The 22,104-nt window shown below is 37.8% G+C and overlaps 1 protein-coding gene and 1 long non-coding RNA gene across 3 annotated transcripts in view; both read right to left on the reverse strand.

The window, feature by feature from the left end:
• LOC116532558 overlaps positions 1-22,104 on the reverse strand; it is a 179,246-nt gene that overhangs the window by 41,855 nt on the left and 115,287 nt on the right. For both annotated transcript variants that reach the window (XR_004260903.1, XR_004260904.1), the window contains exon 3: positions 1,458-1,585. This is a non-coding gene — a long non-coding RNA (uncharacterized LOC116532558). The remainder of the gene's footprint in view (positions 1-1,457; positions 1,586-22,104) is intronic.
• Positions 8,055-9,079, reverse strand: LOC116532553 (heterogeneous nuclear ribonucleoprotein A1-like). Its single transcript, XM_032251791.1, has one exon. The coding sequence runs from the start codon at positions 9,015-9,017 to the stop codon at positions 8,055-8,057; it is 963 nt and encodes a 320-aa protein (XP_032107682.1). The 5' UTR covers positions 9,018-9,079.

Here is a 22,104-nt window from a genome sequence, read left to right on the forward strand (position 1 = left end):
TTTATGGTTAGTGCTTTTTATATACCAAAGATCATTGCCTATTCCATGACTGCAAAGATGGAATGCTTCTTTATGCTTCCTTCTAGGGAATTTACATTTTTCTCTTTTATTTTTAGGTTAACAGTCCACTTGAGGCTAATTGTTTTTTAGAGATAAGGTCCACTATGTTGCCCATCTAATCTTGCACTTCTGGACTCAGGCAATCCTGCCAACTGGACCTCTCAAAGTGCTGAGACTACAAGCATGGGCCACTGTGCCTGGCCTAGGTAAAATTTTAATATATTGTGATACACAGGTCAAAATGTACAGACATCCAGGTATTCCAGCATCATTTGCTGAAAAGATATTCTTTCCCCTGTTGAGTTGCCAATATATATGTGAATTGGCTGAATTATATGGGAAGGCCTATTTCTCTATTCTCTTTTTTGTGTAATTCAACCATTTGCCTTTTCTTAAGCAAAAAATACAGTGTCTTAATTAATGCAGTGCTATAAGTCTTAAAATCAGTTATCCTAAGTATGCCAACATTTTTCTTTTACTTTTTTCAAGATTTTGACTCTTAGGTCCTTGCATTTGCACATAATATTTCATGTTAGATTATTAATTTCCAGCAAAAACCCATTCTGAATTAGAAGTACGTCAATCTTACAGATTACTTAGAGTAGAAGAACAGCTTTACAATATTGAGTCTTGCAACTAACCAAGTGCATGACAAATGCGTACATTTATTTAGGTTTCTTAATGTTTTTTTTCTGTTTTGTGGTTTTCAAAGTGGAGATCTTTTATATCTTTTCTTAAATTTATTCTTAGAATTTTTATATTTTTGACACTATCATAAAGGGTATTTATTTTTAAATGTCATTTTCTAACTGTCATTGAAACAATATGGAAATACTGACTTTGTATCCTACAGCCTTGCTGAATTCACTTACTAGAGTTAATAGATTTTTGGAGACATATAGAATCATATTGTCTGTTAATAAAGCCAGTTTCATTTCTGCTTTTCCAATCTATAGTCTTCATTTACCCATTTCTTTATATGTTATATCCATCTTTTCCTGTAGATGTTTTAACATATTTGTCATAGTTATTTTAAAGTCTCTCTTTGCCAATTCTAACACCTAGGTCCTTGGTTGGTCACTTTCTATTGAGTATAAGTCACATTTTCCCATTTCACCACGTCTAGTAATTTTTTATTGTTATGCCTTGAGTAACACATTGCAGAGACTCTAGATCTTCCTCTAAAAAGTGGTGAGTCTCATTCTAGCAGGCAGTTAAATTATAGATAGATTGCTTTTAACTTGGGAGACCTGGTTTTCCTTGTCAACACAAGTCTACGTTTTAGTCTTGGTGCTCTTTTGAGGCATTTAGTCTCCATTCCTAATCCAATGGAAATCCTAAAGTGTTTATTAAGTCCACCTAACTTGGTTAGATTTAAACTCCAAAATGTCTCTTACCTGTGGTGGGCAGCAAAAAATCTCAGCTTAGCTCCCTGAACTTTTTCCAGCGTAATCTTCTGCTAGGCTCCTGAGATTCTCACTGGTACAACTGCAGCTGAGTCATTTGGCTGTTGATTTTGTTTTTACTGTAGAATCAAAATAACAACAACAAAAAAGCTGTAATAAAGAGTCTCCCGGCAGAGAAAAGCCCTGGACCCAATGGCTTCACTGCTGAATTTTGCCGAACATTTAAATTAGAACTAATACGAATCCTACTCAAACTATTCAGAAAAATGGAGGAGAAGGAAATCCTTCTAAGCTCATTCTATGAGACCAGCATTACCCTAATACTAAAACCAAGACATGTCAAAAAAAGAAAACCATATGCCAATATCCCTGATGAACATTGATGCAAAAATACTCAACAAAATAATAGCACAATTAATTAAACAACATATTAAAAAAATCATTGATCATGATAAGTGGAATTTATCCCAGGGATGCAAGAATGGTTCAACATGCCTGGCGAGATGGCAGAATAAAAACAGCTCCAGTCTGCAGTTCCCAGTGAGATCAACGCATTAGGCAGGTGATTTTTGTATTTCCAACTGAAGTACCTGGCTTATCTCATTGGAACTGGTTAGACAATGGGTGCAGCCCATGGAGGGCAAGCTGAAGCAAGGTGAGGCATTGCCTCACCTGAGAAGTGCAAGGGGTTGGGGAACTCCCTCCCCTAGCCAAGGGAAGCCATGAGAGACTGTGCTGTGAGAAATGGTGCATTCTAGTCCAGATACTACGCTTTCCTAAAGTCTTCGCAATCTGCAGACCAGGAGATTCTTTCAGATGCCTATACTACCAGGATCTTGGGTTTCAAGCACAAAACTGGACTGCCATTTGGGCAGACACTAAGCTGGATGCAGGAGCATCCAGCACAGCAGTCTGAAGTCAACCTGGGATGCTCAAGCTTGGTGGGGGGCAGGGCATCAAACATTACTGAGGTTTGAGTAGGCCCCACAGTGTAAACAAAGCCACTGGGAAGTTTGAAGTGGGCAAAGCCCACCACAACTCCACAAAGCCACTGTAGCCAGACTGCCTCTCTAGATTCCTCTTCTCTGGGCAGGGCATCTCTGAAAAAAGGCAGCAGCCTCAGTCAGGGCTTATAGATAAAATTCCCATCTCCCTGGGACAGAGCACCTGAGAGAAGGTGTGGCTGTGGGTGCAGCTTCAGCAGACTTAAATATTTCTCCTGTCAGCTATGAAAAGAGCAGCAGATCTCCCAGCACAGAGCTTGAGCTCTGTAGAGGAACAGACTGCCTCTTCAAGTGGGTCCCTGACCCTTGTGCCTCCTGAGTGGGAGATATCTCCCAGCATGGGTTGACAGACAACTCATACAGGAAAGCTCCAGTTGGCATCTGGCTAGAGACCTTTGGGACAAAGCCTCCAGAGGAAGGAGCAGGCAGCAGTCTTTGCTGTTCTGCAGCCTCCACTGGTAATACCCAGGCAAACAGGGTCTGGAGTGGACCTCCAGCAAACTCCAGCAGACCTGCAGCAGAGAGGCCTGACTGTTAGAAGGAAAACCAACAAACAAAAAGAAATAGCATCAACATCAACTAAAAGGATGTCCACACAGAAATGCCATCCAAAGGTCACCAACATCAAAGACCAAAGGTATATAAAACCTGAACAAAAAGGCTGAAAATTTCAAAAACTGGAATGTCTCTTTTCCTCCAAAGGATCACAACTCCTTGCCAGCAAGCATACAAAACTGGACAGAGAATTAGTTTGACGAACTGACAGAAATAGACTTCAGAAAGTGGGTAATAACAAACTCCTCTGAGCTGAAGAAGCATGTTTAGATTGGAGTAGTTTGTTATTACCCCCTTTGTGAAGAATGCAAAAGAATGGAAATCATAACAAACAGTCTCTCAGACCACAGTGTAATCAAATTCGAACTCAGGATTAAGAAACTCATTCAAAACCGCACAACTACATGGCAACTGAACAACCTGCTCCTGAATGACTACTGGGTAAATGACAAAATAAAGACAGAAATAAATAAGTTATTTGAAATCAATAAGAACAAAGACATAACATACCAGAATCTCTGGGACCAAAGCACTATATAGAAAAATGTATAGCACTTAATGCCCACAAGAGAAAGGAGGAAAGATCTAAAATCAACACCCTAACTTCACAATTAAAAGAACTAGAGAAGCAAGAGCAAACAAATTCAAAAGCTAGCAGAAGATAAGAAGTAACTAAGATCAGAGCAGAACTGAAGGAGGTACATAAAAAAACCTTCAAAAAAATCAATGAATACAGAAGATGACTTTTTGAAAAGATCAACAAAATAGATACACTGCTAGCCAGACTAATAAAGAAGAAAAGAGAGAAGAATCAAACAGACACAATAAAAAATGATAAAGGAGAGACCACCATTGATCCCACAAAAATACAAACTACCATCAGATAATATTATAAACACCTCTACGCAAATAAACTAGAAAACCTAGAAGAAATGGATAAATTCCTGGACACAGACACTCTCCCAAGACTAAACCAGGAAAAAGTTGAATCCCTGAATAGACCAATAACAAGTTCTGAAATTGAGGAAGTAATTAAAAGTCGACCAACCAAAAAAAGCCCAGGATCAGACAGCCAAATTCTACCAGGGGTACAAAGAGGAACTGGTACAATTCCTTCTGAAACTATTCCAAACAATAGAAAAAGAGGGACTCCTCCCTAATTCATTTTGTGAGGCCAGCAACATCCTGATACCAAAACCTGGCAGAGACACAACAAAAAAAAAGAAAATTTCAAGACAATATCCCTGATGAACATAGATGCAAAAATCCTCAATAAAATACTGGCAAACCAAATCCAGCAGCATATCAAAAAGCTTACTCACCACAATTAAGTTGGCTTCTTCCCTGGGATGCAAGGCTGGTTCAACATATGGAAATCAATAAATGTAATCCATTACATGAACAGAACCAATGACAAAAACCACACAATTATCTCAATAGATGCAGAAAAGGTCATCAATAAAATTCAATATCCCTTCAAGCTCAAAACTCTCAATAAACTAGGTATTGATGAAACGTATCTCAAAACAATAAGAGCTATTTATGACAAATCCACAACCAATATCTTACTCAATGGGCAAAAGCTGGAAGCATTCCCTTTGATAACCAGCACAAGACAAGGATGCCTTCTCTCACCACTCCTATTCAGCATAGTAGTGGAAGCTCTGGCCCGGGCAATGAGGCAAGAGAAAGAAATAAAGTGTATTCAAATAGGAAGAGAGGAAGTCAAATCGTCTCTGTTTGCAGATGACATGAGTATATATTTAGAAAACCCCATTGTCTCAGCCCAACTCCTTAAGATGATAAGCAACTTCAGTAAAGTCTCAGGATACAAAATCAATGTACAAATATCACAAGCATTCCTATATACCAATAATATTTTCCACAAAGTTTTCATAACATACATTGGCAAAAGAATAGTCTCTTCAATAAATGATGCTGGAAAAACTGGACATCCACATGCAGAAGAATAAAACTAGACTCCTATAACTCACCATGTACAAAAATAAAATAGATTAAGAGAAATCTATGACCTCTACTTACGAAACTACTAAAATAAATCTTAGGGGGAAACTCTCTAGGACACTGGTTTGTGCAAAGATTTTTTGTGTAGTACCCTACAAGCACAGGCAAGCAAAGCAAAAATGGACAAATGTGATCACATAAAGTTAGAAGGCTCCTGCACAGCAAAAGAAACAATCAACAAAGTAAAGAGAAAACCCAGAGAATTGGAAAAAGATATTTGCATATTATCCATCTGACAAAGGATTAATAACCAGAATGTATAAGGAGCTCCAACAATTCTATAGGAAAAAATATAATAATTGGATTAAAAAATAGGCAAAATATATGAAGAGACATTTTTCAAAAGACAAATAGCAAAGAGCTATATGAAAAGATGCTCAACATCACTGATAATCAGAGAAACACAAATCAAAACTACAGTGAGATATTACCTCATGCCTGTTAAAATGGCTTATATCCAAAACAGAGGCAATAATAAATGCTGGTAAGGGTGTGGAGAAAGGGAACCCTCATACACTATTGATGGGAATGTAAATTAGTACCACCACTATGGAGGATAGCTTGCAGGGTTCTCAAAAAACTGAAAACAGATCTATCATATGATCCAACAATCACACTTCTAGGTGCATACCCAAAAGAAAGGAAATCAACATATCAAAGAGATACCAGCACACCCATGTTTAATGCAGCACTATTCACAATAGCCAAGATGTAGAGTCCAGCTAGGTGTCCATCAACACATGAATGGACAAAGAAAATATGGTACATATACACAATGGAGTATTATTCAGCCATTAAAAAGAGTGACATCCTATCATTTGCAACAACATGGATGGAACTGGAGGGCATTTTGTTAAGTAAAATAAGCCAGGTGAACAAAGACACACTTTAAGTGTTCTCACTCATTTGTTAGAGCTAAAAATCAAAACAATTGAACTCATGAAGATAGAAAATAGAATGATGGTTGCCCCGTGCTGAGAAGGATTGTGGGAGTGGGGGAGTGGGGATGGTTAGTGGGTACAAAAATACAGGTAGATAGAATAAATAAGATCTAGTCTTTGACAGCATAACAGTGTATCTTTAGTCAACAATAATTTATTATAAATCCAAAAATAACTAAAAGAGTGTAACTAGAATTTTGTAACACAAAGAAATGGCAAGTCCTTCAGGTAGTGTATATTCCATTTACCCTGATATAATTATTACACATTCTATGCCATACCAAAATATCTTATGTAGCCCACAAATATATACACCTACTATTTACCCAAATATATATATTTTTAAATCAAAATCTTAGGAGTAAATTTAACCAAGGAGGCAAAAGATCTGTATACTAAAAACTATAAAAATAGAAGATTACAAAAATAAAAGATATCTGGTGTTCATGAACTGGAAGAATTAAGGTGTCCATACTAACCAATGTGATCTACAGATTCAATACCACCCTACCAAAATTCCAACGTCAGTTTTTACAGAAATTGAAAAACAATCCTAAAAATCTATGGACCCAAGGAAAACCTTAAATACCCAAAGCAACTGAGCAAAAAGAACAAAGCTCAAGTCATCATACTACCTGATTTCAAACTACATTACAAAGCTATTGTCATCAAAGCAGCATGGTAATGGTATAAAAACACATACATAGACCAATAAAACAGCATAAAAAATCGAGAAATAAACCCATGTATTTCAGTCAATTGATTTTTGACAAAGATGTCAAGAACACAAAATGGGAAAAGTACAGTCTCTTCAATAAGTAATATTGGGAAAACTGGATCTTCATATGCAGAAGAATGAAATGAAACTTCATATGCAGTTTCATGGATCTTGAAGTGATTTTTTATGTATGTTTAAATGAAATTCTTTATTTTCATTAATTTGCTTAAAGATTACACTTATATTAGAGTTCTTTATTTTCTTCTTTTAGGAAAATAATTGTCTTTGCAAGATAGTCTTAGATTTTTCATTCAAGTATTTATTGCTAGGTAACAATTACCTCAAATTTAATTGCTTAAAACAAAAAAATAGTTCATTTGTCCATGGTTCTTTGGATCAAGAAGTCAGGGATTGGTTAATTTTTCTTCTTCATGAGGTGTCTTGGTGTCGTGACACCTTATGACATGGGATGGCTGGAGGTCTAACATAGTCTCACACATATGGTGGCAGATTTGCTAATTCCTGACTGGAGACTCAGCACTCAGCTGGAGCTGTGATCAGAGACCTTGGTTTTCTTCACAGAGTTCTCTCCATGTGACTATCTGGGCTTCCTCACAGCACAGTGGCTGAATTCACTGAAGGTGCATTATAAGCAGTAAAAATAGAAGAAGAATAACTTTTAAGGCCCAGCTTCAAAACCCACAAAGCATAACATTTGCCACTGATCACAATAGGTATTCTAGTGCATATCCACTGGTAGAGAAACTAGGCAAAGCCCTCATGACTAATCACCTCTTAAAAGTCCTACTCCCAATACCATTACTGTGGCAATTAAATTTTAACATAAGTTTTGGCGAGGACATTCAAATCATAGCAGTCACATTACAAAAGAGCATGTCAAATGGGTATGTTTTATGATATCTATATCTGTCTATCTATATATAAACCTGTATTATATATAGGTTTTCTTTTCTTTTTTTTTTTTTTTTTTAAAAAAAAGACATTTATTCAGCGTCACGATCAGACTATTACATTTAGCAATCAACAGCATGGGTGCAAAAAAAAAAAAGAAAAAGAAAAAGAAAAAAAATCTACATTAAAACCCCTTGTTGGAATGCTTTACACTTTCCACAGAACAGAAACTAAAATAACCTGTTATACAATTAGTCACAAATACAGTCCTCGAGTTTTTTGCCCATACACATGAGTATTTGTCTAAATCATGTCTTCTTTGTAGCAGCTAGGCCCTGCCACCACTGTGCTTGGCTGAGTTCACAAATCTGTTGTAACCTGTAGCTTCCCTGTCACTTCTCTGGCTCCTCTCCTGCTAAGCTTTGTTTCCTAATTAAAATCTTCTGCCACTGCCATAGCTACTGCTGCTACTGGAACTACCATAGCCACCTTGGTTTCGTGGTTTGGCAAAGTATTGGCCACCACCACCATAGGGGCCAGAGCTTCTGCCTCCAAAGTTTCCTCCCTTCATGGGTCCAAAATTTGAAGACTGATTGTTGTAACTGCCAAAATCATTGTAGCTTCCACCACCTCCAAAATTGCCTCCATCATTAACAAATCCATTATAGCCATCCCCACTGCCACCATATCCACCACCACCACGGCTGCCACCAAAACCACCACGACCACTGAAGTTTCCTCCGCGACCAAAGTTGTCATTCCCACCGAAACCACCTCCACGACCACCACCAAAGTTTCCAGAACCACTTCGACCGCTTTGGCTGGATGAAGCACTAGCCATCTCTTGCTTTGACAGGGCTTTCCTAACTTCACAGTTGTGGCCATTCACAGTATGGTATTTCTGAATGACAATCTTATCCACGGAGTCATGGTCATCAAAGGTTACAAAAGCAAAGCCCCTTTTCTTGCCACTGCCTCTGTCAGTCATGATTTCAATCACTTCAATTTTTCCATACTGTTCAAAATAATCTCTTAGGTGATGTTCTTCAGTGTCTTCTTTAATGCCACCAACGAATATTTTTTTCACAGTTAAGTGGGCACCTGGTCTTTGAGAATCTTCTCTTGAGACAGCTCTCTTTGGTTCCACAACTCTTCCATCCACTTTGTGTGGCCTTGCGTTCATGGCTGCATCCACTTCCTCCACAGTTGCATACGTGACAAACCCAAAGCCCCTGGAGTGCTTGGTGTTTGGATCTCTCATTACCACACAGTCTGTGAGCGTTCCCCATTGCTCAAAATGGCTCCTCAGGCTCTCATCGGTTGTTTCAAAGCTCAACCCTCCAATGAAGAGCTTCCTCAGCTGTTCCGGCTCTTTAGGAGACTCTGACTTAGACATGATCGCAGGGAGAAGAGAGACTTTAACGATGCTTCTTCGGCGGCGTCCACGGGCAAAAAGGCATATATAGGTTTTCATCTACAGTTCCTGGCTCCTAACCCCCATAACCCTTGTTACAGTCCTTTTTTTAATAACGTTGAGTGTGCTACACCTGAGGGACAGGCCCATGACCTTCTCCTTCCTGCCTTTCTCCTGCCCCAAAGCAGGACTCTACTCTTTCCCTGCCTTTCTGATTGTAAATCTTAAGACTCTCCTCAGAGAGTCCTGCCCTATACCCTGGGGGAAGGAATGCTGATGTCATGAAGTTCCATAAAATCCCAAGAGAACTAAGATCAGAGAGCTTCAGGATGGCTGACCACATGGGGGTTCCTGGGGAGTAGTTGGCCCAGGGAGGGCAGGAAGCTCCATGTTCCTCCCCCATTCCTCACCCTACACATCTCTTCATCTGTATCCTTTGTAGTATCCTTTATAATAAACCAGCAAATGTAAGTATGTGTTTCCCTGAGGTCTGTGAGCCATCTCAGCAAATTAATCGAACCCAAAGAGGAGGTCACGGGAACCCCAACTTGAAGACGGTGGGTCAGAAGTTCCAGAAGCTCGACTTGAGATTGGTGTCTGAAGGGAGCAGGTGTATTCTTGTGAACCGAGAACGCAGCCTGTGGGGTCTGACGCTCTCTCCAGGTAAACAGTGTCAGAATTGAATGGGAGGACACCTAGCTGGTATCTGCTGCTTGGTGTTGAGGGGAGAAACTCACACACATATTTGATCATGGCAGTCTTTGTAAGGTCTTTTAGGCCAACTGATGGCCCCATGGATGCCATGTTAACCTCTGCAACCTGCACGAACACTCCAGATGAGTTCCTGGAAAATAAGTAACTGGAAGACCATGAAAAGAGGAAGAAATGATTAAACCCTGTGGTACCTACTTAACTTTAAGACACTCTCTATTGTTCATTATTCCTGCCCCAATTGATAAGGCTGTTGGACTTTGTAACCGACCTTGGTCAACCTGTGACCCCCTCCCAGCTTGCAAACCTACCACCCCCTTCCAGCTTGCAAAAAGCCGCCCTAACGCAAACCTGTAAAATCAACTCCTATTCCATCGCCCTTCGCTGACTCTCTTTTCAGACAGCCTACCTGTACCCTGGTGAATAAACAACCATGTTGCTCACACAAAGCCTGTTTGGGGAAGTCTCTTCATTCAGAGCACGCATTTTTAGAGCCTTCTGTGTTGATTGTTGTGGTTGGTGTGAGAAGGGTGCTATTGTTGTAATGCTCTTTGAAAACACAGTCCACTCGTGCTATCTAATGTTCTGCCTAGTTTAATAAAAACTTTTTATTATGAAAAATCTCAAAATATATAATAATAGAGAAAACAGTATAACATGCATCATGTATGTGGTGTTTTCTTAGGTTCTTTGTCTATTTGGCATACATTCCTTACAGGACCAACTTTTTTTTTTGGAGATGGAATCTTGTTCTGTTGCTCAGGCTGGAGTGCTGTGGTGTGATCTTGGCTCACTGCAACCTCCACCTCCCAGGCGCAAGTGATTCTCCTGCCTCAGCCTCCTGAATAGCTGGGATTACAGGCATGTGCCACCATACCCAGCTAACTTTTCTATTTTTATTAGAGACAGGGTTTCACCATGCTGGCCAGGCTGGTCTCAAACTCCTCACTTCAAGTGATCCACACACTTCAGCCTCCCAAACTGCTGGGATTACAGGCATGAGCCACCACGCCAGCCCAGACCAACTTCCTTTATTTTCTGTGTTCTTGATACTCTGGCATTTGGGGGCCTTACACACTTGGGGAGAGATTGCCCCTCCCAAGACCTATTAATTCTTTTTTTTTTTTGAGATGGAGTCTTGCTCTGTCATCCAGGCTGGCGTGCAGTGGTGCAATCTTGGCTCACTGCAACCTCGACCTCCCGGGTTCAAGCGATTCTCTCAGCCACTCAAATAGCTGGGATTACAGGCATTCACCACACACCTGGCTAATTTTTGTATTTTTAGTAGAGACGGGGTTTCACCATCTTGGCCAGGCTGGTCTGGAATTCCTGACCTAGTGATCCACCCACCTCAGCCTCCCAAAGTGCTGGGATTAGAGGTGTCAGCCACCATGCTGGCCCAAGACCTGTTAATTCTTAAATGTCCTTAACCTACTTGGGAACATGACTTTCATATGCAAACTGACCATCTCTTTATCTCTCATGCATTGAGCCAATACTTCCCCTGCTCAAAATCATCCCAAGGCAAGGTACCAGTCAACTAGAGACAATCTCTATAGCCCAGAGCCCACCAGAATTATTCAAACTGACCAATCTTTAGCTTTTTACTCTGCCATACCTTGCCTTTTCCATGGAAAACCCAATAACGGCTCTTGGCTACATTTTTCTCTTGCTCCTGTCTTCTGCATCCTGACCACACTGATGCTTCCCCTATGGCCCTGTGTGGCATGACATGCCCGCTCCTTTCAGAAAATTAAGTAATAAAAATCTTTCAATGGCTTTAGCCTTTTTGGGACAGCACTTAGTCATCTCCATAAATTAAAATCCCTTTGGTACAAATGAGACAGTATGTATCACCCAGTTTCAAAAATTCAGCAGTTAGCAATTCATGGCCAATATTATTTCATCTAAATACCCACATTCTTTTCTACCCCTCCCCTAAAATATTTAGAAGGTAATTCTGAGTCTCATATAATTTTATCTATAAATATTTCTGTGTGGGTTTATATATGAATATATGTATACATGCATATTTTTTTCCTCAAATATCTCAACATTATCTCAGCAAATAACTTTTAAATATCAGAAATATTCATACAAATATTTTAAATTGTCTCATAAATATAATTTTTAAAAATTGTTTTTTGTTTAAATTAGGTCCAGGCTGGGCATGGTGGTTCATGCCTATAATCCTAGCACTTTGAAAAGCCAAAATGAGGCAGGAGGATTGCTTGAGTCCAGAAGTTCAAGACCAGCCTAGGCAACATAGTGAGACTCTCATCTCTACAAAAACAAAAAGTAGCTGAGTGTAGTGGCACACACCTGTAGTCCCAGCTACTCAGGAGGTTGAGACAGGAGGATTGCTTGAGCACAGGAATTAAAGACTTCAAAACCACCTTTGCAAAACTATGACTGAGACAGTGAAAGAGATCTAACTTAATTAACTCCATCTTTCTTCTAATCTTCAAGCTGTCCTTGTTCATTCCTGGGTATAGGCTAAACTAACTTTGACAGAAACTTAGTTTATAGTTTAAAACAAAGCCCTTTCCCAAAGCAGACCTCCTTCTTGCCTGGGGATTAGATTGCCTTTGTAGGAGTAACATTGGACACAAGATTAGATATCATGGTTTAGGAGTCATGCAGCTGGAAGCTATAAGATCCTGACTCTCCCTAAGTTGCTCCTAAGATCAATGCTTGAGATATTTTACAGATCCTGCACTTGAGGGATCAGCTGGCACCACCCAGATCAATAAACTGGCTCATCTGATCTTGTGGCCCCTCACCCAGGAACTGACTCAGTGCAAGAAGACAGCTTTGACACACTGTGATTTCATCTCTGACCAGCACACCAGACTCACTGGCTTCCCCTCCACCCACCAAGTTGTCCTTAAAAACTCTGCTTCCTGTGCTTCCTGAATGGAATGCTCGGGGAGACTGATTTGAGTAATAATAAAACTCTGCTTTCCCACACAGCCAGCTCTGCATGAATTACTCTTTCTCTGTTGTGTTTCCCCTGTCTTGAGAAATTGGCTCTGTCTGGGCAGTGGGCAAAGTGAACCCACTGAGTGGTTATAGTGAACTGTGATTATACTACTGCACTCCAGCTTGGGCAATGGAGAAAGACTCTGTCTCTGTAAATAAATGAATAAATAGTAAATAAGGATTCAAATGAAGTCTACACATTATAACTGGTTGATATGTCTTTCTATTTTCTTTTTAAAACATAGGTTTCTTTTTAAATTATTTTTATTGCCGATTTCTTCTTTTTTTCTCTCTCTCTCTCTCGTATTGTTATTAAAGAAACCAGATGGTCTCTTGTAGAGTTCCAATTCCTCTCATTCTGATTATATTTCCATAATGCCGTTCAACATGTTCCTTCACCCCTTTATTTTCTGCAAATTGTTAGTTAGATCTAGAGCTTTATGAGATTTGAGTTTGGTATTTTAGCAAGAGTTTGTCTCTCTTCCAGTGATGTTAGCAGCCACTCATGATTATTGCCTAGATCTATTAATTTATTAGGAGTTGCAAAATAGTGATATCATAATTCTATTATTTATCAGCTATAATACCTCTGTAAAGCAAATCTTTGTGACATCAGTTATTTGCTTTTCCTGATAGTCTATTTTCAAAATAATAATGATGAAGTTTTAAGAAATATTATTTTGAGGTTATATGTTTAAATATATTGGATTTGCTTCAATTCATTGAAGTTATTAACCTTATTGATGGTCAAGGCCCAAAGTCAATAGGACAAGCTGATCCCTGAATTCTTTTATCAAGTACCTAGTAGTCTTTGATAACTTCATTGCTTTCTGCTTGACAAGATGTTGCAGGCTCATCAATACTTTTCCTGTTTCAGAATGAAATCACCCATCTTATCTATCCAAGGAGCACTAGTTCCTTTTATTGGAAAATGGTGCTAAAACACCATGTTCTGTGTTTTAAGGGTGCTTATTGACACTAGGCTTGTGGTTTCTGAAATTTTGTAGTAGACACAATTAGAAAACTAGAAAAAATTTAATTTTTTTTAAAAAACAGATGAGTTCATATTCATGATTTTAATTCAAATTCTGGACTAGAGAGATTTCACTTAACCTCCTATAACTTAATGTATATCTTCTTCTATGCAAAAAATCTTTTATGCCAACATACTCATTTGCTTTTGTACACTGCAAAAATAATAATATAAATTTAGCTACACATACTATGATTAATAAAATAATGTCAGATCTTTTGTTGCAGGTCCTTTGTCCTTAGGCTGTGTTATTTGAAAGATATAAAGTCAAATTACTGTGTTTTAAATACTTGACATAGTTCCTCCATGTATGTTTATGTTACTAAACTACATATGTTAGACTCATTTGTTTCTTAAGATTTTTTTTTTGATACAGGATCTCACTGTGTCACCCAGGCTGGAGTGCAGTGGCACGATCATGGCTCACTGCAACCTTGACCTCCTGGGCTCAAGTAATCTGCTTGCTTCAACCTCTCAAGTAGCTGGGACCACAAGCATACACCACCATGCATGGCTAATTTTTCTAATTTTTTTTTTTTTTTTGTAGAGATAGCATCTCTATCATGTTGCTCAGGCTGGCCTTGAACTCCTGGGGTCAAGTGATCCTCCCACCTTATCCTCCCAAAGTGCTGGGATTATAGGCATGAGCCACTGCACCTAGCCACTTGATTTTCCCTCTCAAATTTATTTTTGTCATATAATTATGTAAAATATTTACATACTTCCAAAATCAACAGTATATAGTAAGGAATTTTCAAAGAAATTCATTTTCCATTTCTGTCCTCTCCACTCTATTCTCTTTTTCTATTGTTGGTAACCATTTATGTGGTTTATGATGCCTTTATTTTTCTGTTTTTTAAAAAATAGACTTTATTTTTTAGAAAGACTGTTCTTTTTCAGAGAAGTTTTAAGTTTATGATAAAAATGAGCTGAAGGCACAGTTATTTCCCATATCTTCCCTGCCCTACATTTGCATAGCCTCCTCCACTATCAAAATCTTGCACCAGAATGGTACATTTGTTTTAATCAATAAAGCTGTTTTGACCTATTTTCACGCAAAGTCCATAGTTTACGTTATAGTTCACTCTTGGTACCTTCTGTGGGTTTTTGATGTAAAATGACATGCACTCATCATTTTACTCAGGACAGAAATGTCATACAGAGAAGTTTCACTGCCCTAAAAATTCTCTGTGCTCTATTTATCCCTCTCCATCTACCAACTCCTGGTAACCACCGAACTGCTCATTGTCTTCACAGTGTTGCTTTTTCCAGAGTTTTATATAGGTGATATCATACAGCATATAGCCTCTTCAGATTAGCTTCTTTCCTTTAGTAAATTGCACTTAAGTTTCCTCCATGTCTTTTCATGGCTTGATAGTGCACTGCTTTTTAATGCTTAATATTATTCTATTGTCTGAATGTACCACAGTTTACTTATCCATTCACCATTGAAGGACATCTTATTGCTTCCAAGTTTTGGCAATTATTAATAAGGCTGTTATAAACAGCTGTATGAAGGTTTTTGTATGGACAGGACTTTGGGCCTACCATTTCATATTCTCAGCAGCAAGGAATGAGAATTCCTGTTGCTCCACATTCTCACCAGAATTTGTTATTTCTTCCTCACTTTCATAGATGTTAGCATATCATGAACATTGCTTTTAATACTTGGATTATCCTAGAGATCATAATATCTAGAGATATTATTCATTCCTTTTTATAGCAGCAAAGTACTCCATTGTGTTGATGTAGGATGATTTTATTTAACCCTTCCCTATTGATAACATTTGGATTGTTTCTAATCTTTGCTATTACAAAGAGTACTTCAGTGAATTCCTTGGGAACCTATTTTTGTGAATTTTTGCCAGTATGTCTTTGTAGGAATCTATCTTTGTGAATTTTTGCCAGTATATCTTTGTGGTAGATTCCTTGAAACGGGATTGCTAAATATGCATAATTTTGCCATGTATTTGCAAATTCCCCTCTATAGGAGTGGTAACATTTTGTATTTCCATAAACAGTGTATTAGCATGCCTGTTTTATCACAGCTTTGTCAACAGAGTATGTTATCAGACTTTTGGATTTTCTCCAATCTGATAAAAAAGAAATAATAACAGTGAAGTTTTAAATTGCACTTTTATTGTTATGACTTGGAATAAAATATTTTCTTACATTTAAGAGCCATATACATTTCTTTTCCCTATGAGCTCTGTTCATATTTCTAGCTCATTCTAATGTCATTTTTTCCTTTATTATAAAAGTTTTATATATATTTGAAATATTAACCCTTTATCTGTAACATTTGTTGGATTTTTTTCACCAGTTAGTCATTTGCCTTTATTTTTACCTGTTTTAACTGTCCCATTTTAAATTATTATCTAATCAAATTTACTATTTTAATTGCTTCTGGAGTCATAATTTTCCCCACTTTCAGGCTATAGAAGAATTAAATTGTGTTTTCTTTTAGTACTCATATAAACTTAAGAGTGGCTAGTTTAATGGGTCGTAAGCAGAAACTTTTAAAATAAAATACAGTAAAATAGAATAGGAAATATGAAAATACAGTAAAATAGAATAGAAAATATTATGTGCATGAATTGCACATAAGAAAGTAAGTATTAAAAGAGCTTGGAAGTTTTCACTCCCATACTAACAATAAGAAAATGGAACTGCACAAACTGAAAATAAACTCTGCTTAGATTCATCAAAGAATTGACGGGAAAAGGTACATTGTTTCCCCCAAAAACTAAAGGGACAGATAGGTAAATACAGAGAATCACAGTTTACCAAGAGTAGAAACTCGACAAGAGAAGCTAGAAGCTGGAGCCAGTATCGGTAGGTACATTTTAAACTGTAATTGGTGAATTGCTGGCAGTTCAGTGTACACTGGTTTGAGTTAAAAATTTCAAGCTTCCAGTGTTAAGGGGACTCCCACACATTTTTGAGTTTTACCTCCATGGAGTCCTACCATGTTCTCATTGTAAAGATGGACGAAAAATCCCCTCATGCAGGAAGAGGGAAGAGTAATTGTTTTGAAATACATCCAGAGCTCTCTGTTCCTCTTAACAAATCCTACCCTCAAGAAACTATTTACCAGATCCTAACTGGCTGCGGTTTTTCTAAATCATAACGTAAATGGGGGAAGGAACTATTCAACTCAAGCTCACTGTAAGACAAACTTAATCATAGGACTCAAATGCTTTCCCTCCTTGGGGATTATAGCTAAAAGAACTGTTAAGTCTCAGGACCTACTGAAGGAATCTCTATGAAAACTCTAAGACAACAGGGGAGGCAAAAGCAAAGACACTAAAGGAAATGTCAAGCTCTGGCTCCATAACTACAGTAAACAGTAAACACAGCCTAACTCCTAGCTAGATAAATATAAAGCGACTATTGTTTTATAACCATTTTAAATGCTTATATTAATATAGACATAGTTATGAATGTGTGTATTGGACTGTGACTTAAAGTGTATTTCTTACTATGGATCACAGTCAAAAAATGTAGAAAGCGGCTATGCTCTGTCTAGAACCAAAATGTACTAGTACCTACAAATTTATTACCTATTCAAGCAAATAAAGAATGTATTCCATGTCAATGAAGACATGGACAATGTATGTTCATGAAACTTATTTTTTTATTTTCCTTCATACAATGGGATATCATAGTCTGGTACTTCTCAACCAGAACTTACTCAACTCCTCAAATCAAGGCAAGTCCTTAAAGTCCCAGCAATGCTTCTTTTTAGCTGACTGTGATATCCACTGAGCTAGTAAAAGATACCAAAGATGTTAGAGGCCCTGTGACCCCGACAGACAGACTTACCCTCATCCTCCTTGTACCAGCAAAAGTCTCTGTATCACCACTGTCTCTGAAGCATGCAGAAGTTTTCAAGTATAAATATTCACATAACTTACATATCCTTTAGCACTAAGCCTCTCAGCAATTTAGTATCCTTAAGATACTAATGTAGTTACTCTATTATACTGTTTACCTATGCCTACGCCTTTGTTCTTGCTCTTAGATCTCACTCATCTGTAAGATCAAGTTCCTCTTAAGTCAAACTCCCCTATGAGATTATAAAGATTTCTATGTAGCCCTCCTTTTATTTATCCGTCTTTAAGTGTCCAAAGACTTTATTCCCAGAACTATTCTTTTTAACACAAGAATTATGTATCACCATGAGTTTACTAGTTAATCATTTCACAAGCATGAATCTTGGCAGACTTGTTATATTACGAGCTCCTGGAATAGATGGTCCTTTTTAAAATACTCTTCGGTAGTAAATAGATTGGCATACAGTTGGTACTCAACACATATTTATTCAATAAGTGGATTCACTGACATTTCAATATATTAATTCCTTTTTCTTTTTCTTTTTTTTTTTTTCTGAGATAGAGTTTCACTCTTGTTGCCCATGCTGGAGAGCAATGGTGCGATCTTGGCTCACCGCAACCTCCACCTCCCAGGTTCAAGTGATTATCCTGCCTCAGCCTCCAGAGTAGCTGGGATTACAGGCATGTTCCACCATGCCTGGCTAATTTTGTTTTTTTAGTAGAGACAAGGTTTCTCCATGTTGGTCAGGCTGGTCTCAAACTCCTGACCTCAGGTGATCCATCTACCTCAGCCCCCTAAAGTGCTGGGATTACAGGCATCAGCCACCGTGCCCAGCCTCAATACATTAATTCTTTAACAAGGACAGTTGTAGACATACATATGTTAATCTCTTTTCATTTCTATTATTTTTATGAATATGACGAATTATTTACAAGTTTACAAAACTAGCAATTCATGAGATGGGACTAGTACTTATAACCATGTCTTTGTAGAATTTTAAAATAACTGATGATGCTAGCACTCACAATTGAAAAAATATTTAGAAAGATGAATAATGAGGTTAGTCACTCTGTAGTCAGATGATAGACCTTCCTACGTAAGCCTATTTAGACACTTCCTTCTGCATGTGGAGTTTCTAATTAACTCCTGAACTCATAATCCCCTGGGGTGTTACCACAACATCCACCAATTCAGTTCTTCTCTCAGTGATGCATGGATATCATTCAAAATATATTTCTAAGTATAAGTCCTTTGTCATTTTTCCACCTAAAAAGTAATCTTTACTACAGTATGAAGAAGAGTCAAAAAACAAAAAATACACAATTAAGTTCCACGCCAAGTGCAACTTTCTAAGACTCAAGTTGTATACATTAAGCCATCAAACTCAACCATTCAACTTTGGCAATTCTTTTTGCTTTTTCATCTGCAGGGATCTTCCTAAAGTATCAAGATCTTTGGAATCAATTATCCATTTTCTTATATATACTGGTATTTCTTTTAGATTTTGGGTCCATAGATAATTCTTAATTAGTTGGGCTTTTTATTTTTTGTTTTATTTTCCTTAAAGAAAGGAAAGGCACCTGAATACCCAATCAAAATATTCTGTATTCCATTAAGTCTAGGGTCACTGCTTTTGACTTTAGGTTGAAACTGCTGCCTAAGTAGCCAAAGAACCAAGCAGCTCAACTGGTATCTCCATAAATTCCACCTACAAGTAATTCTGATTAAGAATTTATTTAGTTATGTACATTCAGACCCTTAATTGGCTTTATACATAAACCAAGCATTTTTAGAGATACTATAATTCTTCTTTTTTTATTTTCAACAACAAATTCATTCAGGACTTGTGTTGGTCAGTTTTTTCTGCAGTAATAAACAACCTTAACAGCTCTGTGACTTATAACAACAAACATATTAATTGCTCAAGTTTGAGAGGGTGGTAGCTCTGCCCAGTTTAGCTGAGCTTGGTTGAGTTAGGCCTTGGCTTCATGACAAGTATCTTTTCATTCCATGGCCCAGGCTGAAGGAGTAAGCCACTGTCTTGGATAAGCTGTTCTCATTCTGCAGGGCAAAATCAACAGAGTGAGTACTAAGCTGAGTGAAATATTCAAGCACATTTAAAACTTCTACTCAGATATTCTCGTGGCCAAAGAAAGTAGTATGACCTAGGCCAAAGTCAGTGGGGCAGGAAAATAGATTCTGCTCACCATGAAGGATGACAAAGGTTTGGAGGGAATGAGTATTTGTGAAGTAGTGAAATCTACCACAGCCTTCTTTCTTCTTAACAAAGGTTCACTTCCTTCATGTAAATCAAATGTAATCACTTTATCCCAAAGATCCAAGTCACATCCAATCACAGCACCTAACTTGAAATCCAGGATCTTGACAATACCTCATGCTCAAATGTAGTTACGCAATGGTGAAAACTCCTATTCCAAAGTCCTATGAACCAAAAGACTTGTTATTTGCACCACATATATGCAACATAAATTGGGGGAACCCATTAAAAAGTCCCGTTTAGGAATAGGAAGAATGGGAGAACCTAGCAGTTACTGGGTCAACAGCAATTCTGGAGTCCCACTGAGCTATTTTTTAGCAGGTCCACTGATCTAGGAGTAGGAAACTGTTTCACAAGTCCTCAGTTTTGTTTTTTGAAAGTAGTTTCAGAGTCGATGATTTTTCATGGCTCTTGGCATCACCTTCTGGGATATACTTCTTTTTCCAATATGCCTTTTAGGAGAAAATGCACTTCTTAGAAGATGAGTGCATTCAGTCTGCTAATAGAAAGTCGAGAGCTCAAGGGTAGTTTTACTGCTCAGTCATAAGTTGTTTAATTCAAAGTGGCAGCACTTTGGATACTGCAAATCTTTTAAAAACATTGTTCGTTTCTTTAATATCTTCATTTCTTGTTAGCTCCTCCTGCCAGTAGCCAGATCCACAATTAGAAGACACTCCTCTAGATTTAATTACAGGTAATTTGTACTCTATTGGCTTCCATTGGGCCAAATCTATGTTCTCTTTACCCTGAGCCATATTGCACAAGTGAAATGATTTACTGGGGACGACTTTGAAAGAATCAGAGGTCTTAATGAATGGTGTGGTGATCACAGTCTTTATTTGTTCTTTGTCCCCAAGATTGGGTCTTTATTATTATTGATGTTACTATTAATTGGGTATACATTCCTTAATAAAATGAAAAGATTAACTTTATATTATGATGGATGCTAACAATGTTTTCATAGGTACTTTACGATGAACTGTGCACAATTGCTCATTTCCTCTTTTCTTTTAAAAATGTCATTTATTTGCTTTTTCCCTCACCTCTTTGAATTCTGTGCTCTCACTTTCTGATCCCTACAGTGGGCATCTGAAAGCTAATAGATAATAAAGGTGTTCACTTCTGCCAATTTTTCCTTTAAACTTTATTTGAAATTATCCTTAAAATCGCTCACATATTACTCTGGTACTTTCATACTCAGAATTTGTTCAAGTTGCCAAATTTCTGATGTGCTTTGAATTCAGTAAAAACCATTAAAATTTTTTCATACAAGAAATGTATACATAACTAGAAAACAACTAGCCATGCCCTGTCTTGGTCTTTGCACTGAAGTGTGTCATAATTTGAAAATAGTTCTCTGACCAGAGATGAGAAACACCTGTATCTTTCAATTCTGTCTCTGGATTTTGGATTCTCCTTTTCCCTTCCATTCTCATTTGCAAACAGGCCAATTCTTTTCTGAGCTCCTCTTTCTTATAGTGCATAAAAAGCAATTTTGGGCTACCAACACTCTGTCTTAAAATTTCTTTGCCTTTCAAGTTACCTCAGGTGACAGTTTTACCAAAATTTTCACCATTGCATAGTACAGGTATAGGTTGTCCTTTTTTCAGCCTCATGAAACATCTGGGCTTCTACAACAGCCATGGTGTGAATACCATATATTTTAGTTTCGTTGTTGTTGTTTCTGAGTTGTTGCTGTCACAGTAGTGCCTTATTTCTATGTACTAATTTATTTGTTAGTCAACTTCTGTTGTGGCAACAAACAATCTCCAAATGTCAGCAACTTACAGCAGCAAATAGTTTGTTGTTCATGTTACTGGACTCTGCGGGGCTCTCCTTGGCTCAGGTTGCATTACGTGTCTTCACTGTCTGAACTGAGTCTGAGGAGTAGCCACTAATACAAAGATGTTTTTCTGACTGTGGGAAGCAGAGAGAACAGTAATGTCAGACCATGCAAGTGCATCTCAGTCTTCTGCCCAGGCATGTTGCAGACCTGCTCACATCCCACTGATTAAACCAAACCATAGGGTCACACACAAAGCTAATGGGTGAAGGGAACATATACTGAACTTTGGACAAAAAGAAGAATGACTACTAACAAAAATAAAATATACCATAACAAATACTTTTTGAAAAGTAACTGTGTCCCCTCCAGGTCTTAATGCACTCTATAAATAAAAGTGTCCCTAATCTCAGAAAACTCAGTCTAGTAGAGAATTCAGCTAAGT

Source organism: Sapajus apella, unplaced genomic scaffold (genome assembly GCF_009761245.1).
Source record: "Sapajus apella isolate SASKATOON/1434 unplaced genomic scaffold, GSC_monkey_1.0 scaffold3, whole genome shotgun sequence".
Classification (NCBI taxonomy): Eukaryota; Metazoa; Chordata; class Mammalia; order Primates; family Cebidae; genus Sapajus; species Sapajus apella.

Bases quoted from the DNA above. Each gene is read 5' to 3' on its own strand.
- LOC116532553 (XM_032251791.1), bottom strand. From the start codon at position 9,017: ATGTCTAAGTCAGAGTCTCCTAAAGAGCCGGAACAGCTGAGGAAGCTC.